The sequence below is a fragment of the Cinclus cinclus genome, chromosome 5 (genome assembly GCF_963662255.1).
Source record: "Cinclus cinclus chromosome 5, bCinCin1.1, whole genome shotgun sequence".
In the NCBI taxonomy this organism is placed as follows: Eukaryota; Metazoa; Chordata; class Aves; order Passeriformes; family Cinclidae; genus Cinclus; species Cinclus cinclus.
The window spans coordinates 49,330,265-49,352,212 of NC_085050.1; the positions used below are offsets into that span (position 1 = coordinate 49,330,265).

The 21,948-nt window shown below is 44.2% G+C and overlaps 2 protein-coding genes across 4 annotated transcripts; both read left to right on the top strand.

Moving 5' to 3' along the window:
- Nucleotides 1-4,060: 4,060 nt before the first annotated feature.
- PLA2G12A (phospholipase A2 group XIIA) lies at nt 4,061-9,804 on the top strand. Its single transcript, XM_062493768.1, has 4 exons — nt 4,061-4,359; nt 6,067-6,143; nt 7,006-7,171; nt 8,205-9,804. The coding sequence occupies exons 1-4, from the start codon at nt 4,125-4,127 to the stop codon at nt 8,321-8,323; spliced, it is 597 nt and encodes a 198-aa protein (XP_062349752.1). The 5' UTR covers nt 4,061-4,124; the 3' UTR covers nt 8,324-9,804.
- Nucleotides 9,805-13,035: 3,231 nt separating this feature from the next.
- CASP6 (caspase 6) lies at nt 13,036-21,079 on the top strand. Of its 3 annotated transcripts, none has more exons than XM_062493770.1 (8): nt 13,036-13,066; nt 14,114-14,155; nt 14,897-14,939; nt 16,612-16,761; nt 17,198-17,274; nt 17,721-17,896; nt 20,066-20,222; nt 20,841-21,079. In XM_062493770.1, exons 1-8 carry the CDS (start codon nt 13,036-13,038, stop codon nt 21,077-21,079), a joined length of 915 nt encoding a protein of 304 aa, XP_062349754.1. The 3 variants fall into 3 exon arrangements, with proteins under 3 accessions (XP_062349754.1, XP_062349753.1, XP_062349756.1); XM_062493769.1 differs by having other exon boundaries at nt 16,615-16,761; XM_062493772.1 differs by lacking the exon at nt 16,612-16,761.
- Nucleotides 21,080-21,948: the final 869 nt, after the last annotated feature.

A 21,948-nucleotide genomic window follows, 5' to 3' on the forward strand; every position in this document is an offset into this window, starting at 1 on the left:
CTTGATTCCTTTGGCCTATTGCAGAAGTAGACTTCAGACCATCTATTAATCAACAGATTGGCTATGACCATGAGATTTGTTGTAATGCAACAATTACTCAAATAATAAATCTGTTTGGTAGTTTTTGAGGCTACAAACTCAGACAATTCGTACCTAATTAATATACATCATCTGATCATCTAGCCTGGGGCAGTTTTTGTAGCTCTTCAGTTTTATTAATTCAACATCAGCTGGTCACAAACAACGAAGGAATTTTAAAAATTAAATCTTTAACTTAAATAAAAAGCATCTTTACATCTTAGGATCTCTGTGTATGGATATAAGTTTCAGGTATCCAACAAATTCAACACCAAGCTGAGTTTTACTTTACACACTATCACACACTGTATGTGCATATGTATTCTTATACACATACATTTTATATAGCTATAGAAATATATTAAAACAAATACCTTATACATATAGATTTAATCCAACAAAACCAAGTAGCAGATACAAAGTTAGATTTCTTGCTGTCATAAAGAAAACATCAGTCTATATATAATACCTTCACATTCAGCAAGAGCTGTTCACAAAAAGTGTACACAAATTCTTTTTGAAGCAGTAGAATTTGATTTGTGCATTGATACCCTCAGCACAAAACTCACTTAGCTCCAGCCAGCTGTATGAAAATGATCAATAGCTTTAGAACATTTTCACTGTATTCTAATGGCAAACACTTTTAATATCTATTTTATTCCTCTAAATTAATTATCCTGCTGAATAAATGTTATATGTTGACACAACAGAGTTGTTGTGCTATTTCTTCTACAATTTACCCCAGTCAGAAAAGAACAATTTTTACATTTTCATTGACTTTTCTTCATCTTCCAGACTTGTAAAAACTCCACATCACCATGACTTTGTCATGTAAAGATACCATCAATCACCAAGATAATTAAAGAAAGGGTACGAATTCCTTCTCCTACAAACACACACACACAGACCCTCAACGAGGTTTGCTGTTTAGGAGAACATTTAAGTATGTTCCTACGCAGAAATTATTTTGCTGAGTCAGGGTCTTGGTAAAGAAATGCTAAATAGGAAAAAGCTGGACAGGTGGACAAAGAGCTCCATCTTTTGTTTGACTTAATTTTTCTGTGAAGAAATTTTCCCACCAATTTCGTTAGTTAAGTACACATAATATTAAATGCTGAGGCTGGAAATTTAAAAAACAAACAACAAACCAAACGATAAAACAGTAGAATGTGTCTTTATGCTCTATTCTGAAAGTCGGTTTTCTTTCCATTTCCTGTTCTTCTTTACATTTAACTTTTGCCCTGAAGCCAAATATTACTGTTTTCTGAGGGATTCCACAAAACATCAGAGTATTCATTACAAAAATTAAAACAATTTTCACGTGGTTCCAATTCAGTTCATCTGTGAAGCATCTAGCATTTAGACTGTTTTTTTGGGTTTTTTTTTAATTTTTTAAATTATGAAAACCAAACACGGTGCTTAGTAAGCAAGCACATTTTGGTCTGATTTTTCTTTTGAACAAATCAAGGCTGGACTTTCGCCGTTTAACAGATACACTTTCATTTTGCTCCGCTTTACAACCTCGCCTTGCACTTTTGACGATGCCAAGAGAACCTCACACGTGCAAACATGACCGGGTCGCTTCTCTTCCCACCCAACATCACCACAAAATCCGGTGCCTGCGGGGGCCCTGCTCAGCCAGCGCCGAGCTGCTGACGTGCCAGGGCAGCCCCGCTCGTCGCTGCCCCGGTTTGGAAAGCCGCGCACGGCACAGGGGACCCGGCTGAGGGAACAGGGACCCGGCTGAGGGCACAGGGACCCGGCTGAGGGAACAGGGGACCCGGCTGAGGGAACAGGGGACCCGGCTGAGGGCACAGGGACCCGGCTGAGGGCACAGGGACCCGGCTGAGGGTACAGGGGACCCGGCAGAGGGCACTGGGACCCGGCTGAGGGCACAGGGACCCGGCTGAGGGCACAGGGACCCGGCTGAGGGAACAGGGACCCGGCAGAGGGCACAGGGACCCGGCTGAGGGCACAGGGACCCGGCTGAGGGCACAGGGGACCCGGCGGAGGGCACAGGGACCCGGCTGAGGGTACAGGGACCCGGCTGAGGGAACAGGGGACCCGGCTGAGGGAACAGGGGACCCGGCTGAGGGAACAGGGACCCGGCTGAGGGCACAGGGGACCCGGCGGAGGGAACAGGGACCCGGCTGAGGGCACAGGGACCCGGCTGAGGGAACAGGGGACCCGGCTGAGGGAACAGGGGACCCGGCGGAGGGCACAGGGACCCGGCTGAGGGTACAGGGACCCGGCTGAGGGAACAGGGGACCCGGCTGAGGGAACAGGGGACCCGGCTGAGGGAACAGGGACCCGGCTGAGGGCACAGGGACCCGGCTGAGGGCACAGGGACCCGGCTGAGGGAACAGGGGACCCGGCTGAGGGCACAGGGACCCGGCTGAGGGAACAGGGACCCGGCTGAGGGCACAGGGACCCGGCTGAGGGAACAGGGACCCGGCAGAGGGCACAGGGGACCCGGCGGAGGGAACAGGGACCCGGCTGAGGGCACAGGGACCCGGCTGAGGGAACAGGGACCCGGCGGAGGGCACAGGGACCCGGCGGAGGGCACAGGGGACCCGGCTGAGGGCACAGGGACCCGGCAGAGGGCACAGGGGACCCGGCAGAGGGTACAGGGACCCGGCAGAGGGCACAGGGGACCCGGCAGAGGGCACAGGGGACCCGGCTGAGGGAACAGGGGACCCGGCAGAGGGCACAGGGGACCCGGCTGAGGGCACAGGGGACCCGGCTGAGGGTACAGGGACCCGGCAGAGGGCACAGGGGACCCGGCTGAGGGCACAGGGGACCCGGCAGAGGGCACAGGGGACCCGGCGGAGGGCACAGGGGACCCGGCTGAGGGCACAGGGGACCCGGCGGAGGGCACAGGGGACCCGGCTGAGGGTACAGGGACCCGGCAGAGGGCACAGGGACCCGGCTGAGGGCACAGGGGACCCGGCAGAGGGCACTGGGACCCGGCTGAGGGCACAGGGACCCGGCGGAGGGCACAGGGACCCGGCTGAGGGAACAGGGGACCCGGCTGAGGGCACAGGGACCCGGCTGAGGGAACAGGGACCCGGCAGAGGGCACAGGGGACCCGGCGGAGGGAACAGGGACCCGGCTGAGGGCACAGGGACCCGGCTGAGGGAACAGGGACCCGGCGGAGGGCACAGGGACCCGGCTGAGGGCACAGGGGACCCGGCTGAGGGTACAGGGACCCGGCTGAGGGCACAGGGGACCCGGCTGAGGGTACAGGGACCCGGCAGAGGGCACAAGGACCCGGCTGAGGGCACAGGGGACCCGGCAGAGGGCACAGGGACCCGGCGGAGGGCACAGGGGACCCGGCAGAGGGTACAGGGACCCGGCAGAGGGCACAGGGGACCCGGCTGAGGGCACAGGGGACCCGGCAGAGGGCACAGGGACCCGGCTGAGGGCACAGGGACCCGGCGGAGGGCACAGGGACCCGGCTGAGGGTACAGGGACCCGGCAGAGGGCACAAGGACCCGGCTGAGGGCACAGGGGACCCGGCAGAGGGCACAGGGACCCGGCAGAGGGCACAGGGGACCCGGCAGAGGGCACAGGGACCCGGCTGAGGGCACAGGGGACCCGGCAGAGGGTACAGGGACCCGGCAGAGGGCACAGGGGACCCGGCAGAGGGCACAGGGGACCCGGCTGAGGGAACAGGGACCCGGCGGAGGGCACAGGGACCCGGCGGAGGGCACAGGGACCCGGCGGAGGGCACAGGGGACCCGGCAGAGGGCACAGGGACCCGGCAGAGGGCACAGGGGACCCGGCTGAGGGCACAGGGGACCCGGCTGAGGGTACAGGGACCCGGCAGAGGGCACAGGGACCCGGCTGAGGGCACAGGGGACCCGGCGGAGGGCACAGGGACCCGGAGCGCTCCGCGGCGCTGCCATGGGCGGGCGGGCGGCCGGGGCCGCCCCTCCCCGCGGTCGGGCGCACGGGCGGGGCCGCGGGGATCATGGCGGCGGTGATGGTAACGGGCAGGGGCGGCCGGGCGGCAGAGGAGAAGGCGGCGGCTTAGCGGGCTCGGCATGGCCCCGGCCCGGCTGTCGCCGCTGCCCCCGCCGCCGCTGCTGCTGCTGCTGCTGGTGGTCGCAGTCTGCTCCTGGCGGCCGGCGCGGGGCCAGGAGGCGCCGCAGACCCCGGACTGGCGGATGACGCTGAAGACGATCCGCAATGGCGTGCACAAGATCGACATGTACCTGAACGCGGCCCTCGACCTGCTGGGCGGCGAGGACGGGCTCTGCCAGTACAAGTGCAGCGACGGTGAGCGGGGCTGGCGGCGCGACCCTTGTCCCGGGCAGGGCGGCCGGGGCCCGGCGCCGCTCCGGGGGCGAACCTCTCGGACGGTTCTTTCCGGAGTACACACCTGTAAATACGTGTACGAACTTCGGCAAGCAAGCTCTTGCGAGTGTGTGTGCGCGTTTAAATACGTGTGTAGCGTGCACGAAGCGTGTGTACGCGTAAGCCGTTCTCTTATTAACGCGACTTTTTACGTGGCTCCTTTTGAACGTCTCCACGACGTTTGCCTTGGAGAGGGCTCACTGCTGTGGGACGTGTAGCTGATGTGTACAGGGAAAAACCCTGGAGCGGGAAGAATTGTTGCCTCCCGGCTGGTTATTTATGAGCACTGCTGAGAATTTCGGTTTGGGACAGAAAAGCTTAAATCTGAGCTATGGAATATGTTGTTTCGAAGTCGCACTTGAATAACAGGTTTTAAATGGCAGCCGTGTTTGCCAGGGGAAGGAACGCATCCTGCTATTCGTAAATCCTCCTGCTGCCAGCAGAGGACATCCGTGCTTCTTTCTTCCCCGCGTTTCAGCTGCTAGGTTTACCTGAACAATAATTGAGACAGCTCAAGTGGACATGACCTGATAGATGATGATGGCTATTATTATCATCATAACAATAATTATTTATTTTTTTAGACTATTATTTTTAGGATGACCCTGCTTGAGCAGGGCATTTGGACCAGATGATTCACTGTGGTGCTTTCCAGCCTGACCCATTCGGTGATCACCTCCCCTGCCATGCCCATCCCGGGTGCCCGGCAGGCAATGTTCCAGAAAGGGTATTTCTTTCCAGACTTTTCACTGGCGCTTCAAGAGCACCCCAAAATGGGAGGCTCACATAGCCTGTCATGGTGGAATTGCATCACCCCAGTTTACTGTGCTGGATTATTTGTTAAATCGGGAAATTAGTCTGGTGGTGACATTCTTGCTGGCTCCACAAGAGTGGCCAGGACACTCTGACACTTAACACTCTGTAGTAAAATATGCATTTTTCAAATGTGTTTTTTTTCCTCTCTGGAGTTTTGAGGTTTCTGTGCCACTTTCCACTGTTACACCTCTCTATTAGTTTTAATTGTGGTCTCCGATTGCTTCCAATACTGAAATGAACTGGAGGGTAATTTTTCAAATCAACTTTTTAAGGAAGGCACAACTTGGGATGCAGAATTCCTTGGTTTGCTGCATTAGTGAGTGTTCAGGGAGATGTGACTTTAGCAGTCTCTACCAGTTTAAATTCTATTAATGTTACAGCTGTAGAAATAAAAACTATGTTTCACCCCAGTTAAGAGATCAAGAAAAATCAGAGAACTACTATTGATTGCATGTAAAGCATAGAAGTATTAATGAACTTACACTAAAGTACTCTGTTAATATACTCCTGTATATTGCATACTTAACCAACACATCGATTTTAGGTGTTTGTTTGTTTGTTTGTTTGTTTGTTTTTAAAGTTGGGAAGGAAACATTAACACTTGCTCAGGTGCCTTGTCCCCTTTCTAAAAAATTTACTTCATACCCATAAGTAGTAATTTGGAAATAATTGTTGATGTGCAGTGCCTGAATATATGTTTTTAAGTTAAAAATATAACTGATACTGTCTTGAGCCAAACAAATGTCTGTGGTGAGTTTTAAAACTACTAAAATCCCATGCAATAAAAAGTATTTGTGAAATTACCTTTTTCAGGATCAAGGCCCGTTCCTCGCTTTGGATATAAGCCATCACCACCAAATGGCTGTGGATCCCCTCTATTTGGAGTTCAGGTAAATATTTCCATTTTGGGGTTTCTTTGTGTATCTTTGATACATCAGCTTTCCTCAGTGTAATGTAGATGATTTTTTTTCATCCCCCCTCCTGAGGCAGCATCCCTATATAAGGTCCCTGTTGTTACCAGATCCTAACACATGCTCTGGTAACAACATATGGGAAGTGTTAGTATTGTAAATGAACGCAGCATAAACATTTTCAAAGATTACAAGCATAAATTGTAATGATGATAAATTTCTTGGGTTTTGAGTGTTTGGTTTAGTATTTTGTTTGCACAGTCTTGAAGGCACTGAGTAACTGCAGCTGTAGCCCTGTGAGAGTGGAGGGTTTGGCTATGACTCTTGCTGTCCTTACTGACACTAACCCTTTTCTCTTAATGCTAGAAAGAAAATAGAAGTTAGTTTGTTGTCCCCCAGCTTTGGGACTTCCTCTTTTTTCCCCCACTCTGTCCATCCACCACCCCAGAGTGTAGGCTGGGACTGGGCAAGAGGTTGGATGGGGATACAGCTGGGGTAGCAGACCTACACTGAACAGAGGAATATTCCATACTATATAGTGGTGCTCAGCAGTAAAAGCTGGTGCAGTGGGAGAAGGTGGGGAGGGGGGTCATGGTAAAGCTGTGTGAATTCCAGGTAGCTGTTCCTCAGTGACTGCTTTGATATCCTTTCTGCTTTGACATGTGGTAGTGGTTTTTGCACTGCTCATTTTGGGACATTTTTGTCTTCTTTTATTCACCTATTAAATTGTCTGTATCTCAACCCATCACATTAGTTTTTTTAAATGTTACAGTCTGTTCACAGAGTATATTTTTCTTATACTGGAGTACCAATGAAGGTGTGTGTGTGTGTGTCTTCACAGTTTGACATTGGTATCCCTTCAATGACAAGGTGCTGCAATCACCACGACAAATGCTATGATACTTGTGGCAATAAAAAAAATGATTGTGATGAGCAGTTCCAGACCTGCCTTTCAAAAATTTGCCGGGATGTGCAGAAAACACTTGGAATCTCAGAGAATATCCAGGGTAAGTGTGAAAAATCTTTTATTTTTTTCAAGTTTAACCCAAGCTTGACTTGGCAAAGAATTTTGTGCAGTGCAGCAGGGCCATATTTTCATAAGCTGACAAAAGATGCTTTGTTCTGTCCCTCTGCTGTGCAGCCCAGGTGCTTGTACAGCAGAGCAGTGACACAGCATAGGAGAATGATCAGGGTAAAACCTAACTGTGAGTTAAGGTTAGTTTTAACTTTAGGGGAAAAAAATAATGCTGCCCTTTTGGGACTATGAAATGGGAATACGACTTGATCAAAATGCATTTATAATTCTTGCATTTCCTATAACATAGCTGTAACATGACTGTACTTCTGTGTGATTTCTAAACTTCTACGTGTAATTGATAGTAAACTGTAGGAAAATACAGAATCTTTTCCTGTTATGAAATAAGGTATTAAAATAAGATACTGTCACAGTGGAAGTAGTTAATGCTGTCCCCTAGTAAATAAATGTTAGGTTTCTTAGTAACAGGCCATGTAATATTTCTTCTGGTCATTGGCCTGCATCTGATGGATACATGACATAACCATTTTTTAACTTGGATAATGTCACTTTCACAATAAGTACTCCCACTGAGAGCAGTAAGATTTTAGAACAACCTTGTGTTTGAACTTCTCAAATATACTTAACTGTAAGTAAATCGTAATATTAGTCTTTAACATCAGAACTGGTGAATATTTTTTCAATTCTATTGAGCTGATGCATAAACTGGGAGCAAAGAGCGAGGAGGTAAACCAGCTCTTTCATCTTCCAAGACTCAGTGTGTTTCCAACACAGATAACATTCCATATGCAATGAATTTTCATTTTGTTTGGCATATAAAGAAATCTTTACTCAAAACTTTAATGACTTTGTGTTGGTTCAGTCTTTCATTTGACAATGTATTTGCTATGCTCGGAGAAGATTGCTTCTTTCTTAGAATCATTCCCAGTTTGCCAGAGTTTTCTGTTGTTAGTTTCATATTCCACTCAAAGAATACTTTTAACTGAACTCTTCTTTGCTTGCAGCTTGTGAATCAACTGTTCAGCTGCTGTTTGATGCAGTTATACATTTAGGATGCAAACCATACCTGGATAGCCAGAGAGCTGCTTGTATGTGTCATTACGAGGGCAAAACAGATCTCTGAAAGAAGACACTGAGATCTCATGGTGTAGAATGAAACTGAAGATTCAGCCAAAATGAAGCAAGACTTTGGTTACAAACCTTTGCGCTTTTCAGACAGTGATAAATTAAACATTGACATGAATTTACTGATTTGAAGATCACTGCAATATTCCTATTCATGTAGAAAAGAAACAAGATGTCCTTCTCTCCATTTTGTGCCAGAATCTTGGGAACTGAAATTGCTTTATTTTGGTGTATGTTTGCCATGAGGCATGCTGTTTTAAAATGCTGGTGCCATTTTAATGTTCCCAAGAAAACTCCATAGTGGGCATGTCAGAGGCACCAAAGAGTTGTATTGAATTCTCAGGTGATTTTTAATAGAGGTCAGGTTTTAGGTTTACTAGCAGTTGAAGCATCTGATGGGTTCAACAGGAAAGAGTGTGTTGTGTGTACCAATATAAGACATCTTACATAGCCTGTTCTTGCATGTTTCTGCTGCAATTGCCTTCAGTTCTCTCTCATGTATGTGGCCCTACAGGTTTGTTGTTAAAAAAACCAAGGAAAATGTCCCAAGCCAATGTACATGTACTACCTGATTCTATATCAGTGCCTTGCTTCTGCAGCACTTTTCAGATCGAGTATGTTGATCCTTTTAAGGGCTCTCCAGTAAAATTAACAGTTTGCAGACTAAGGATATACTTTTGATTTGACAGAACGGTGAAATGTAGTTTCTATGGTTTTTTTTAAATCATCAATTCAAGTCTGTTTTTTAAATAAAACATTTTGTGTTGGGTATTGTATGCATGGAAAGGATATATGTGCAAATACGTGGATTTATATTTCTGTTTTGGCACAACTTGGCTACTGTATTCCTCTGTGCTTTCATTTAGTCTGTTCTGATGAAAACTAAAAGCAAGTTCCACAGTTAAGATCAGTGTGCCAAAAATTTAAGATGTCCTCTGTGAGGCTGGTGGATATATGAGCCTGTACTTCTGTCACCTGCTCCCTCTCTGTCGTCTCTAGCTAAAATCACCTGGTGTCTGAATTATTTGGCATTTGCCCTCTGTATTCTCTCTACTTGTTGCTTATCTACAGGTGTCAGTCCTTAGTTAACTTTTGCATTAGGTGCTCTGTTGGAAAGAAGATGATTTGTTTTCATTAAAAAGCAATTCTGCTTTAGATATTCACAGGAGAGGAATGAAAATTAAAATATTGCATCTGTGAACAGGTAATAGAAACTAAATGTATAAAATTCACTGGACTCATGGACTATAATGTAATACAATTTTGTGTGTTTTTTTTCTTTACGAGTTGTGGTTTTGGTTTGTTACTAGAGCTTAGTGTACATGACAGTGAATGTAAGGGCCTCATAAACAAGAAGTTTCTGCAAAAGTTCTTTGGTTGTTCCTCAAGGTTTCTTTTCTTATTTGCAGATATGAAATAGGATTAAAAGGGAAGTATTACTGTAGAGTTTTTTGAAACTTTGCTAGATGAAGTTGTAGTTCCCCTAATTTTGGTGACAGTTATTTTCTACCATAGAATTGAAACAGTTCTGAATTACCCTGGAATTCCATGTAACCCTAAAAATCTTCTTAACATTAAAGCTGTGAATGGTAATAGTGTTGTCTGTTTAAAATGACAAAAATACCACAATGAGTCCAGACCACTGTAATTCAACTAGATGGCTTGTTGAGTTCTGTACAAATGGGCTTAAAGTAGGTGCTTAAATGAATGCAGTGGGTTTGAATGGGATAGAGTTAGTTTTCTTCCTTGTAACTGATGCAGTGCTGTGTTTTGGATGTAGTGTGAGAATGAGGGTGGTAACACACTGATGATTTAGTTGTTGCTGAGCAGTGCTTACCTTAAATCCAGGGCTTCTCAGTTTACTGTAGTCTGCCAGTGATGAGGTACATAAGAAGCTGGAAGGAAGCATGGTCAGGACAGCTGACCCAAACTGCCCAGAGGAATATTTCACAGAGCATCATGGCCAGTATATAAATAGGGGGGAGTTTATATCCTGATTGGCCAGAAGGCATCAACTGCTGCTTGGGGACTGGTCAGGGGGTGGTAAGCAACTCTATTGTGTGTCACTTGTCCGTCTTGGGGTTTATTAATCTCTATCCTTTTCATTTTATTATTTTTGTTTATTTCAGTTGCTAAAGTTATTTGTTTCTTTTGTTTCAGTTACTAAGGTGTTCTTACCTAAGCCTATTTTACTTTTTCTGATTCTCCTTCTCCCCATCCCATGTATGTGTGTGTACACGCATATACTTAGTCACTGGCTGGGGTTAAACCACGATAATACAGGAAATTTTCACTGTTGGCAAGAGCTGGGTTTTGTTCTCTCCTGTAGTGACCTGTAATTATACCGTGAAAGACTCCAGGAGCTTCTTTCAAGCCATGCAAAACACTAAAAAAGAGTTTTAATACTGCTGGATAGCTCTTTGATAGTTCTGCTTGCAAACTACAGGAGGCATTTCTCTTCTTCCAGATAGTCTTTATTTTGCACAAGCTTTTCCAGTAGCAGAAATCCTTGATTAGAGTAACCTGCAAGTTACACAAAATGCATTTTATAGACCATAGCCCTAAGATGAAGGCTAGCTAATCCTAAATCCTAAACCCCAGGGATTAACCATACAATTTAAGAACTTTTATATATATGTATATATATATATACATACAGGCAAAAATGTAATGCTGCTCCTTGTTGTGGCAATTATAATTAATGTTTTCTTTAGCAGCTGATTCAATGTTGTGTTTTGGTTTGAGGATGAGAATAATGTTGATAAAACACAGCTTCTACTGCCCTGCCAGTGAGGAGGCTGATGTACACAAGGATTTGGGAACAGATACAGCCAGGTCAGCCAGACCCCAGCTGACCCAAGGGATATCCCACACCATATGGAATCATGCTGAACAATAAAACTGGGGAGTGGGGGGAGTTGGCCAGGGAAGGGCACTGATCACTCCTTGGGGACTGGCTGGGTGGTGAGCAACTGTACTGTGTCACTTGTCTTGTATATCCTTTCATTATTGTCTTCCCTTTCTTTTCTGTCCTGTTAAACTGTCTTTACCTTTATTCTGATTTTCTCCCTTGTCCCACTGTGGGGGAGTGAGTGAACAGCCCTGTGGTATTTAGCTTCATGCTGAATTAAAGCATTAGCAATAGTATCTATAGCTAGGGGCTCATTTACCTCAATACTGCATGTTCTTGTGTAGTCAGTAATGCTGTACAGCCACGTGTCCACAGTCAACTTCCTTCTTCAGACTGCAGTTCTGATCATCCATAACGCTTGTTCCAAAAATACCCACCTACTGGGCAGCCACTGCAATAATCTGAAAGTGTTTCTAAATGTGTTGCCATGTCTCACAATAAAACTTTCATGTGTTACAATGAGCTGGAACCGCACACCAGCCCCATGCTACCCGGGGCTGCACACACTGCGATCGAGTTACCTGTGCCTCATCCGAACACAGCGGCTGAGTCTGCTCTTAGCCTCCAGCAAAACCAAGCAGAAAAACGCTCTGTCTTACGGGGATCTAAGCAAACTGTTGGACTGGGGAACACGGCTGATCCGAGTTCAAACTGCTGTTACAGAGGCCTAGGTTTTGGTTTTGCAGCTGCTACTTCACACGGAGTCTCGCTGCCCGTGAGTTCAGGGGCAGCTCTAGCGTGAGCTGTGAGAGCTGGGATTTGCAGTTGCCAAAAAAATGAATCTGGTAGGAGTCTAAACGTAGGATGCAAACCTTGTGATAGTGTCATGCTCTAACTAAGGAATGCACAAAGACAGTTGAAACAAAGTTCTACCTTGATCCAGCTGCTTACTGGCAGTCTGAGGGTAACAAGTCCGAACAAGAGAAAAAGAAGCAAAGGTAATTAAAAATACCCATGACTGCTTTAATCAAAGGGAGGCATCTTGTCTAAAATCTTTACCCATGCAAAAAGCCTAGGTAAAACTAGACCGGGTAAAATTGCCTATAATTCCACTCTAAATCTGTTTCTTTTTGTGCTTGTAGCAGCACCCTGTTAAATGCACATTCATATCTGAGTTTATCTCCCTAAAAGTAGGCTGGATAGAAAATTCAGATCCTTCTAGGGTACAATCTGTAAAGCTCTTATATAGAAGAATGGGTTTTTGTCATTGGCTTTGGTTTAGAAACTTGTTTGTTATGCAGTTAATCAGTGACCGGTAAGTGCCGCATAATTCCCGGCTGGGGAATACTCGTTAAGATACCTGGGCACTGTCGTCAATACCTTGTCACTCGCCTCACATTTCCGAAATTATCAGAGAACTGAAGCGAGAGCAGAGCAAAGCTGCAGAATAATCCACACATCCAAACCTCTCAAGGGCTGTGTTGTGGGTGCCCGAATGAAAATCCGCTTTGAGGAACAGGAGCCTTACAGGAAAGAAAACACTATGCGCCTGGAATGGGAAGCTGAGTACAGTTTTGAAAAATTTAAAGTGAATAGGGGAGGCTCTCACCAAACTTCAGGACGACGGTTTTGTAGAAGCCGGTGCAGCTACTCGACCACGGTGGCTGAAGTACGAGCACAGGTAACACCTCACCCTCGGGCTCTCCCGGCGGAGGCGGCCGCCGCGGGAGCAAAGGGCCCGCCCCGGGAGGAGGGGATGGGCTGAGCCCCGGAAGGCTCGGGAGGAGAAGAGAGGGGAAGGCTCGCCTTGCCTGGGCTCGGTTTGTGTCGGTGTCCAGGCGCTGCCTTGGTCCACGGCGATGTCGGGCTCGGAGCAGCGGCCGCCAGCAGGTGCGTGTGCGAGGGGAGGCGGCCGGGACGCGCCGCGGGTTGTGTTCCTGCCGGGGCCACGTGGAGCAGGAGCGGGATGGGAATGTCGGCGAGGGGCCGGGGCGCCGGGGCTTCCCCCAGAGCGGCAGCGCTGCCTTGGGGAGCGCTGCTGGCGCTCATGGGGAGCGGGACCTTTTGCTTCTATCCTTCCATCCTTCGGGAGGAGGAAGGGAATGGGGAAGGTGCGAGGCGAAGGACGGCGGCGGCCAAGGAGGAAATGGATTTGCAGGAAAATCCAGCGCGCGCCGCCCAGGGGGAAACCCCCTCCGCAGCTCCGGGCGCGGCCGCGAGACAGGGAAGTGGGGAAAGTCTCCGGCATGTAACAGGGGGGCAGGAGAAACCAGGGCAGCCAAACTTGAGTTGGGTTCCCGGAGATGCAGCTAGGCTTAAAGGGACTTCTTTTGTGTGGCATTCGGTTGTTTCTAAGTGCCTTGCCCTTTGGTCTCAATGGTTGAGACGGAAACGCATCCCGGGAAAGATGCCGTGAGATGCCAGTGTAACCCAGTGTATACCGATTTTTGATTCCTTTGAAGCGATCCATCTGAACGAAATTAAAGACAGGTAGTCCTGTTGGTCTCAACCAGATTTTAGAACAAGCTTGTTCCTGTGTAAGACAAACAGAAAACTTTTCATAAATCATGGTAATTCAAATAGTGTTTAAGTGAATGATGCTGCAATATGACAGTGACAATGAAAAGCCAAAGACTGGGTTACTAAACGGGATTTAGTTAACAGGAAAACCATTTTTTTCTAGTTAGCTGTTTCACAGGAGGAATTCTATTCCTCCTGTGTCTGTATTTCCTGTCTTAATGTTTGATCATATAAAATTTTATGATCTGTTTTGGGGGGAGTGGATCACAAGAACTTTTGTCCTCTGTCAATACACAGTTATGTTAGTTTTGAAAAAGGCATTAAAAACATTTGAAAAATAGATGTGAAAAGCTAGTATTGTATGTGCAAAGTAGTTTTGTAAAATGCATGTACATGTGACTCTTCTTATAATTGCAGGCCATGTCCGGCTGGATAGCAGACCTATATTACCCACCACAGGTACAGTGTCATATACAGTTCTCATGATGTGGTAGTTAGTCTCTACCAATAGTAGTAGTGATTTAATAGCCCACTGAAATGCTTAAGTGCAGAGAGGAGGCACATATTTTGGCCTAACCACCTGTAAGTCTGTAGTTCTGCACACTCCCTTGATGTGCTTGTTCCTTGTTGTTCCCACATTGTTACTTTTATGTCCAATCCGTACTGGAGGTACTTGAAGTCTGTATAGCTCAGCAGAAGGTTTAAATCTTGCATCTTCTCAGTTGTCAATAGCTGTTACACTGTCTACTGTGACTTGTGCTGCATCCAGTCTCAAAAGAGAATGCTCAGCTTTGTATTAGCAGCATTAGTGAAAGAAAAGAAACACCAGTGTAGTTTTAAGGTATGTAAAATTGTAACTATTGAGTTAGAGTCTCTTTTAAAAAATACACCCAGTATATATAGTTATATAAAATCACAATCTCTGAATATGTTTATATGGGTACAGATAGAAAATCTGCATGTCTTGATCACCTGAAATGCAGACTGTTGTTGCCAGAACTTCCAGAACAGCCTTCAGAGGCTGTGGGTGCAAACACTAATGAGGCTGTTTACCTGCATACCTACTTACCTGATGAGTGAATGTGCTTTTGGTTCACATTAAGTGCTAAACTTTAAGGCTGCATGCATAAGTTCAAATTGGTTTTGTTTCTTTTTAATGAATGACTTTGTGGCTAAATAAGATTTTTAATTCTCTAACAGATGGAAATGAGAACATCACAGAAGTAGATGCATTCGATATAAGGTAAATTTCTGATGGCAGTGACAGAGATGTCCCAAGGGACTGAGGTCAATGCAGGGTTTTCTGATTTATGTTAGGAATTTGACATAATTATTTGATTCAACTCCACCCACTTACAAAATATGTTTCTAGTTTTGGCTACACCAGATGCATATGGGAAGGCATGTGGAAGGGACTATGAGGAGTGTTCTGGTTTTTTTGTAGGCAATGTGCAGAGACCGTCACAATCTAAGGAGCCACTGGACAGACTAAGTGGTAGATTGTAACAGAGGAATGTATTCCTCTGTAAGGAAGGGAAATGGACCACAAAACAGTGATTCCATGAAAGCCCTGAAAACAGTAAACTACTTGCCTGATAACTTTGCCTCATCCATACAGCTGAATAGAGAAATAACTATTTAGGGAATCATCCTTCAATGCTCATTCCCAATATCCAGCGACCAAACTCCAAAATCCCTACTAGCCATACACCTAGCCAAATCCTAAGGAAGAGAAATCGCCAAAATCTGAAAAAATTCTAGTACTGGTGCAGGTGAAATTGTTCATAATTACAAGGCTAAAATTTGTAATCTTAGCATTTTATCATGTTTGGCACTCAGAATCAGAAGAATGTGATAAAGCACCCAACGTCTCTTATCGATTATCCAGCCAACATTGTAGAACCTCCCTGACTTTGAACAGTCATCCTAAATTCCTGTTCTCTCTCTGAATTCATATGTATATGTTACAAAAAGGTGTTTCATTAAGGGGATACTCATAACAAAGTGGAGAAGCAGAGATAGTCTACTGATAACGATGGTGATTTTCTTGTGAAACAAAAGCGTTTGCCAATGAAGCTCTGATCTTGAACATCTGCAGGCAAATATTCTAAGCAACTTTCTTCTGTAATTGCACAAGCCTGAATATTCCGTAGTGTAAAAGAAAGTATTAACATGCCAAAAATGATAGCTCTGACCTGAGCCAGTCCTGGGGCAGCATGATCTGACTTTCATTCCATGTACCCCGAACTCTGCACCTGTCTATTGCCAGCGCTGTTGCCAGAAGTGTTTCAGTTTCTGTTTTCTGCACCAATAACTACAAAAGCAGAAAGACTGTCTGCTTTTTCTTTCTCATTACAACCATATCAACATTTAGGATCTTTTGGGTCCAAGTGTTGGCATGACTATGCTGCATTTTGCTCATAAACCAACAAAATTGTGGAATGCTGCTCCCAAGCATACAGGTATTCTGTGTGTTTGCCACCATGGCAAAGTCCTCTACTTAGAAGCTGGGTAGGTAACTTATTCTGTCTTTAAGAAGACCTCTGTCCTTCAACTTTAGGATTTTGTGGGCTGGTTGCTAAAAACTTATATCAACCATTGTATTGTCATAGCTTTCATTTCATTAGGGTAAATAATAACCATTTGTTCTTCTTTTGCAAGATACACTATATTTAGCACCTCATCCCCAGTTTATAGTCTATCAATTTGAATGCAGCATTTGATTTACTTAGAAAAACTTGAAGCAAATCACAGGCAGCTGCAGTTCCAAATAAGTACATGTGTACTATCCAATTTTGTTAATATTTAGCTAAACATGTAACATGGAGAATTGGAGCCACGTCTGAAATGCACCATATTGTGCCTTAACTAATGAAACAGCATCATTTACCAAGAATGTTTTCCATCTGTGGCAGCAGACATTCACTTGATCCTGCAGTGGAATACAAAATGAACCACCAAAGAAGAGGAGTTGCATTAATCTTCAATCACGAGCACTTCTTTTGGCGTTTAATGCTGACAGACAGACGTGGGACTATGACAGACAGAAACAACCTGAAACGCAGGTAAGAAACTTGGTTGTTCTACTGAACCTTAAAAAAAATCTAAACTTTAGAAGTTGTGGTCAAATTGAGGAGTTAACTAAATTTTGTGTTTAAGTAGAAACTGGAAGATTTTGCAGACATAGCACCTATGCAACTTGGGTGAAGATAGTAATTAAAAAAATTCAAGGCACTTTTTTTTTTAGCTCACAGGAACTGCTGGCACAAGTCCTATGAGTTCAGTGAGTCCAGAGCTATCTTTGGACAAACTGTTTGAAGTAACTTTAGGTGTTAGACCTGTACTTGACACCAGTTTGAATTAAAAATCAACTTTAGTAGTTTTGTTCATAAATAATGCATAGGAATGTGAATTCCCCCACAGGGAAAGAAACTGAGTTGGTAGTAATTGGTATATCATTTGAGTAAGATTTTTACTAATACTGATCTGCTCTAACAATAGTTTGACAGACCTTGGATTTGAAGTCAGACTTTTTGATGATCTGAAAGCAGAAGATGTGCAGCAGAAAATTAGGGAAGGTAAGAGACTATGTATTGGTTATGTCTGAAATTATTGCAGTAGAATTCCCAGATACCTTTTCTTCCAATCTCTCTGTTCATCTAACTCAAAACAAATTTATGTGCACAAGGAATTTAAAATTAGGAGGACTTTAAGGTTTGACTGAAGATTATTTTATTGCAATGCAAGTGAAGCTTCTGTGGAGAGAACTAATTAAGTCACTTAAAGCTGACAGACAGTACATGCAGCTGGGAGAAGATAACTGCATTCTTCTTTTTAGCGTTGGTGGCACTTCAGCCAGATTGAATCAATGCAGCTTGAAATCCCTACAGTGTGACTCTACCTGAAAATAGCATCCACTTGAAAAAGGACTGATTGGGGATTAAATTATATGGTAGAAATGTACAATGTTTTTTCGACCTGAATATGACTGTTTAGTCATTGAAACACCACTTGTGTATTTCAGCCTCTCTGGATGACCACAGCAATGCTGACTGCTTTGTCTGTGTGTTCCTGAGTCACGGTGTAGATGATCACATTTATGCATATAATGACAAGATCAAAATTCAGACAATCACAGACATGTTCAGAGGAGACAAGTGCCAGAGTTTGGTAGGAAAACCAAAGATATTTATCATTCAGGTAAGATGTCTCTTTCTGAATTCAGTGGAGTTAACACAGACTTGTGTCTTCTTGCCATACAGATGTCAGTTTTTCTGATGCAGTCTTTCCACAAGGAATTTAAGACAAAGATTCTTCTCTTTTTATTAGAAAATCTAATGTATACTACTGTTAATATTATTATTACAGCTGTATTCAATAAGTACTTTTATGAAAAGAAACACAAATTAAGCCTGTGTCAGATTGTCTGTCAGTGTGTATTTAATAGCAGAGAAATACCAGGGTTTTTTGAGAAAATTCTGTGTACCCTCAGCTCAGTTCCTATTGGTTACACTTCACAGCCCTGGGCTAAGCTGATAAGCTATCAAACCTTTATATCTTCATTGCTTCCTTCAAGGCAAGTCCCTTTACTTGATCCTCAGTGAAGTTGGGTTTTGCGTTTGGGTTTTTTGTCTGTTTTCTTTTTTCTTTTTTTTTTTTTTTTATGTGGGACTTTTTGGTAGGTTGGTTTTTGTGGTGGTAATGATTTTCATTTGTTTTTGCTTGGTTGGTTGGTTGTTTCTTTTGTCTATGACCTATACTTGGCATCTCTGTAGAATCTAAAAAGTCAAATTAAGTCTTCATTGTCTCAGGAGTACTGTTTGTGCTAAGTGGTCAGATAAAGACCATATGTAACCTCCTGTTTCTTTCCTTGGTTCACAAGAGAATGAAAATTGGGAGGTACCTCAGGAGGTCTCTGGTCCAGCCTCCTGTTCAAAGAAGAATCATGGGGTCAAACCAGGCCATGCAGGGCTTTATCTCATCTTTATCCAGATTACAATTAGCAAACTCGTATGAATTTGGTCTTCAGAAGATTGTAATTGTAGTAATCTGCAGTGTAATTCTATGTATTACTTTTATTCCCCCAAATGAAAGCTTCGTAGGGCACAGGGTTGCTGCAAGAAGCAGCATATTGTTAATTCACCTTTCATTAGGACTCATTCCGATTTCCTTTTTTTTTTTTTTTTTTTTTTAAATCTGGTGCCAAAGATGGAAAAAATACTTTCAATTCTAAGTTGGAAGTAATACTTGGAGAAATATTTATAAAATATACTCATCAAAAAGCTAATTAACTTAGTTCATCAGCTGAATTCTTTTCCAGTACAATTGGCTGGAAATCACTTCTAGAAATTAGAAGAAACATCAAAATGAAACTTTATCCCTGTAAAGAGGATTCTGTGTTTTCTTTTTTTGGTGGTAGTTCTGAAGTAATGCTCATTTGTATTTTCTAAGCGTGTTCTCACCTTGTTATCCTCCATGTGTAGCTTTTCTGCATCACTGACACTAGTGGGATCACTACTGACTACTCACAAAAAACCCTCCCTCAACAAGCACATTTGAGATTGCACTAAGAGCAGAAGTGTAACAGCATGTAATGATAGCTGTGCTTCAAAGCAGTAATCAACGCTGCCTTGCCTGCAAGGGAGGCAGTTCCTCTCTACTCAGCACTGGTGAGGCTGCATCTGAAGTATTGTGTGCAGTCCTGAGTTCACCAGTTCAAGAAAAAAATAGACTTACTGGAGTGAGTCCTTCAGAGGGCCACAAACATGATTAAGGGACTCTGGAGCATGTTTGCTATGAGGAGAGGCTGAGAGAGCTGGACTGTTCAGCTTGGAGAAGCTGACTCAGGGGAATCTTACCAATGTTCTAAACACCTGGTGGAAGGGAATAAGAGGGAGACAAGCTCTTTTCAGTGGTACCCAATGGACAGGTTGAGGCAACTGGAACAAATTAAAACACAAAATTTTACGTCAACACAAGTAAACACTCTCTTTTTTAAGTGAGGTTGGTCAAACACTGGAAGAGGTCACTGATACAGATTTTGGAGTCTCCACCTATGAAGATCCTCAAAAGCTGACTGGACATAGTCCTGGACAACATGCTGTAGCTAACACTGCTTGAATCAGGGTGTTGGACTACATGATCTCAAGAGATCCCTTCCAGTCTTAGTGATTCTGAGATCATCGTCAAGCTTTTTATGGATTTTATCCTCAACATTTTAAGTGACAGAGGAGTAAACGAGTCTTTCTGAAGGCAGAGTCATGTTAATGTGGCACACCTAGCTGAACAGAAGTGTCTCTGGTTAGTGTCAGAATTGTCTGTTAACAGTGAGCTTGGCAGGGGTGCAAACATAACACTTCTCACCAACAGGCCTGTCGAGGTGATAAACATGATGATGCAGTCATTGCTCATGATTCAACAGACAGCAGCAGTGAATCCCTTGTCAATGAGACTGAAGTGGATGCAGCTAGTGTCTATACTCTGCCGGCTGGTGCAGACTTTATCATGTGCTACTCTGTGGCACAAGGTGAGTTTTAATATTTTACATCCAGTGTCTGATACTTCACTGTAACAACCCTGAACACTTCTTCATTTTGCAGTCCAAAAAATGAGAACAATTCCAGGTCATCTGATTTACATGTCTGATAAATAGCACCTTGTCTGGGAAAGAATGTTTTGTGCTAAAGAAAAAAAAAAGTGAAAGTAAATGATCAAGGTACATTAAATTTGCCAAACAAAAGCATTGTCATCGGTCTTGCAGCTGAGCTGCCTCCTGACAGCAAACGTCCATCTCTTCCAGGATTCTGGTGCCTTATAAATTTCTCTGCACTGCATGGCAGTTCTCTCCAGTCCCCCCATGTATGTTGTCCTCAGTCCCATCTACTCTCTTATGAAGTGGAGATGTAGTCCTGTAGGCTAGCTATCCCTGACTCATGTTCCTCTTAGCTGAGCACTGTAAGTGGTATCAAAGCCATTTCCCATCTACAATTTGCAGTAAAATGACATAATTGGCAAAGTAAAATTGATACCCATTAGTAATTCCTTATAAATGGTAACTAGCAAACAGTGACTTTCAAAGTTTTTTTTCTAAGAGGTGATCACTACTTACATTTGGATGTAATTTTATGTTCTTTTTCTACTCTAGGCTACTATTCTCATCGTGAAATTGTAAATGGCTCCTGGTACATCCAGGATTTGTGTGAGACCCTTGGGAAGCACGGATCTTCCTTGGAGTTCACAGAACTACTTACTGTTGTTAACAGGAAAGTATCGCATCGCAGAGTGGGCATGTGCAAAAACACTAATGCTATAGGGAAGAAACAGATGCCTTGTTTTACCTCAATGTTAACTAAAAAACTGTATTTTCATCCAAAGTCTCAGTAGATTATTTAGCAGTGATGACCAGTAAGTACTATTACTTGCTGCAGAAGTAAAGAATACCTTCTTAGGTGAGACTTAATATTCTACAAGATTGTCTGCAAAATCACTGGGATGATCAAACATTACGGGTTGTATACCTAATAGTTTTTAAAATCTTAAAGCAGTTTTAAAACTAGAATTAAACCAGGGAATTACTCTCAGGGAATTTGGGAAATCTTGACTGGTGCCAAACTGTTAGAAGGTGCTCAGATTTTATTGGAATTGATGTTCCAGACTACTTTTTTCTTAGCTTCTTGCTTGATTGCTATCTAACTATGGCACATTTTACTATTTCCAAGACATTTCTAATGTTCCATTAGATTAACTTGTCTTGCTTCCCAGAGCACAGTTTACAGTGAATACAGTGTGCATCTTTTAAGGGCATCTTTTAAGACTTGTGGACAGCAGAATCCACAATTTTGTAGCTTTATTTGGCTTCTTGGGCATTTTTAAATTTTCTTGCAACACTAAAAAGGAACTTAATTCCTTGAGTACAATTGTAGCATTAATATAGGATTAATCAAATAAGGTTGATTAATAAAGGGTTTCCTTTTGCTTGAATGTAATTATGCTTAGGGCACAATTACAGCTTGCTGGTGCTTTGCATCCTCAGGAGAAAAACAGCAGTAGTGAGATGAGACCATGTGCATCTTGCTCAGGGTTAGCTTGCCTTGTCCATATCTTTAAAGCTAAAGTTGCTGGACATCTCTAGGCAGCTCTACAAAATATACCATGTGCAAACCTCCATACTTCAGGCCTTCAAGTTAGATCAGGCCTCTTCTTGGCTCTGGAGAAGATCAGCCATATCTCTGTCATTGTGTACATAAAAGTGA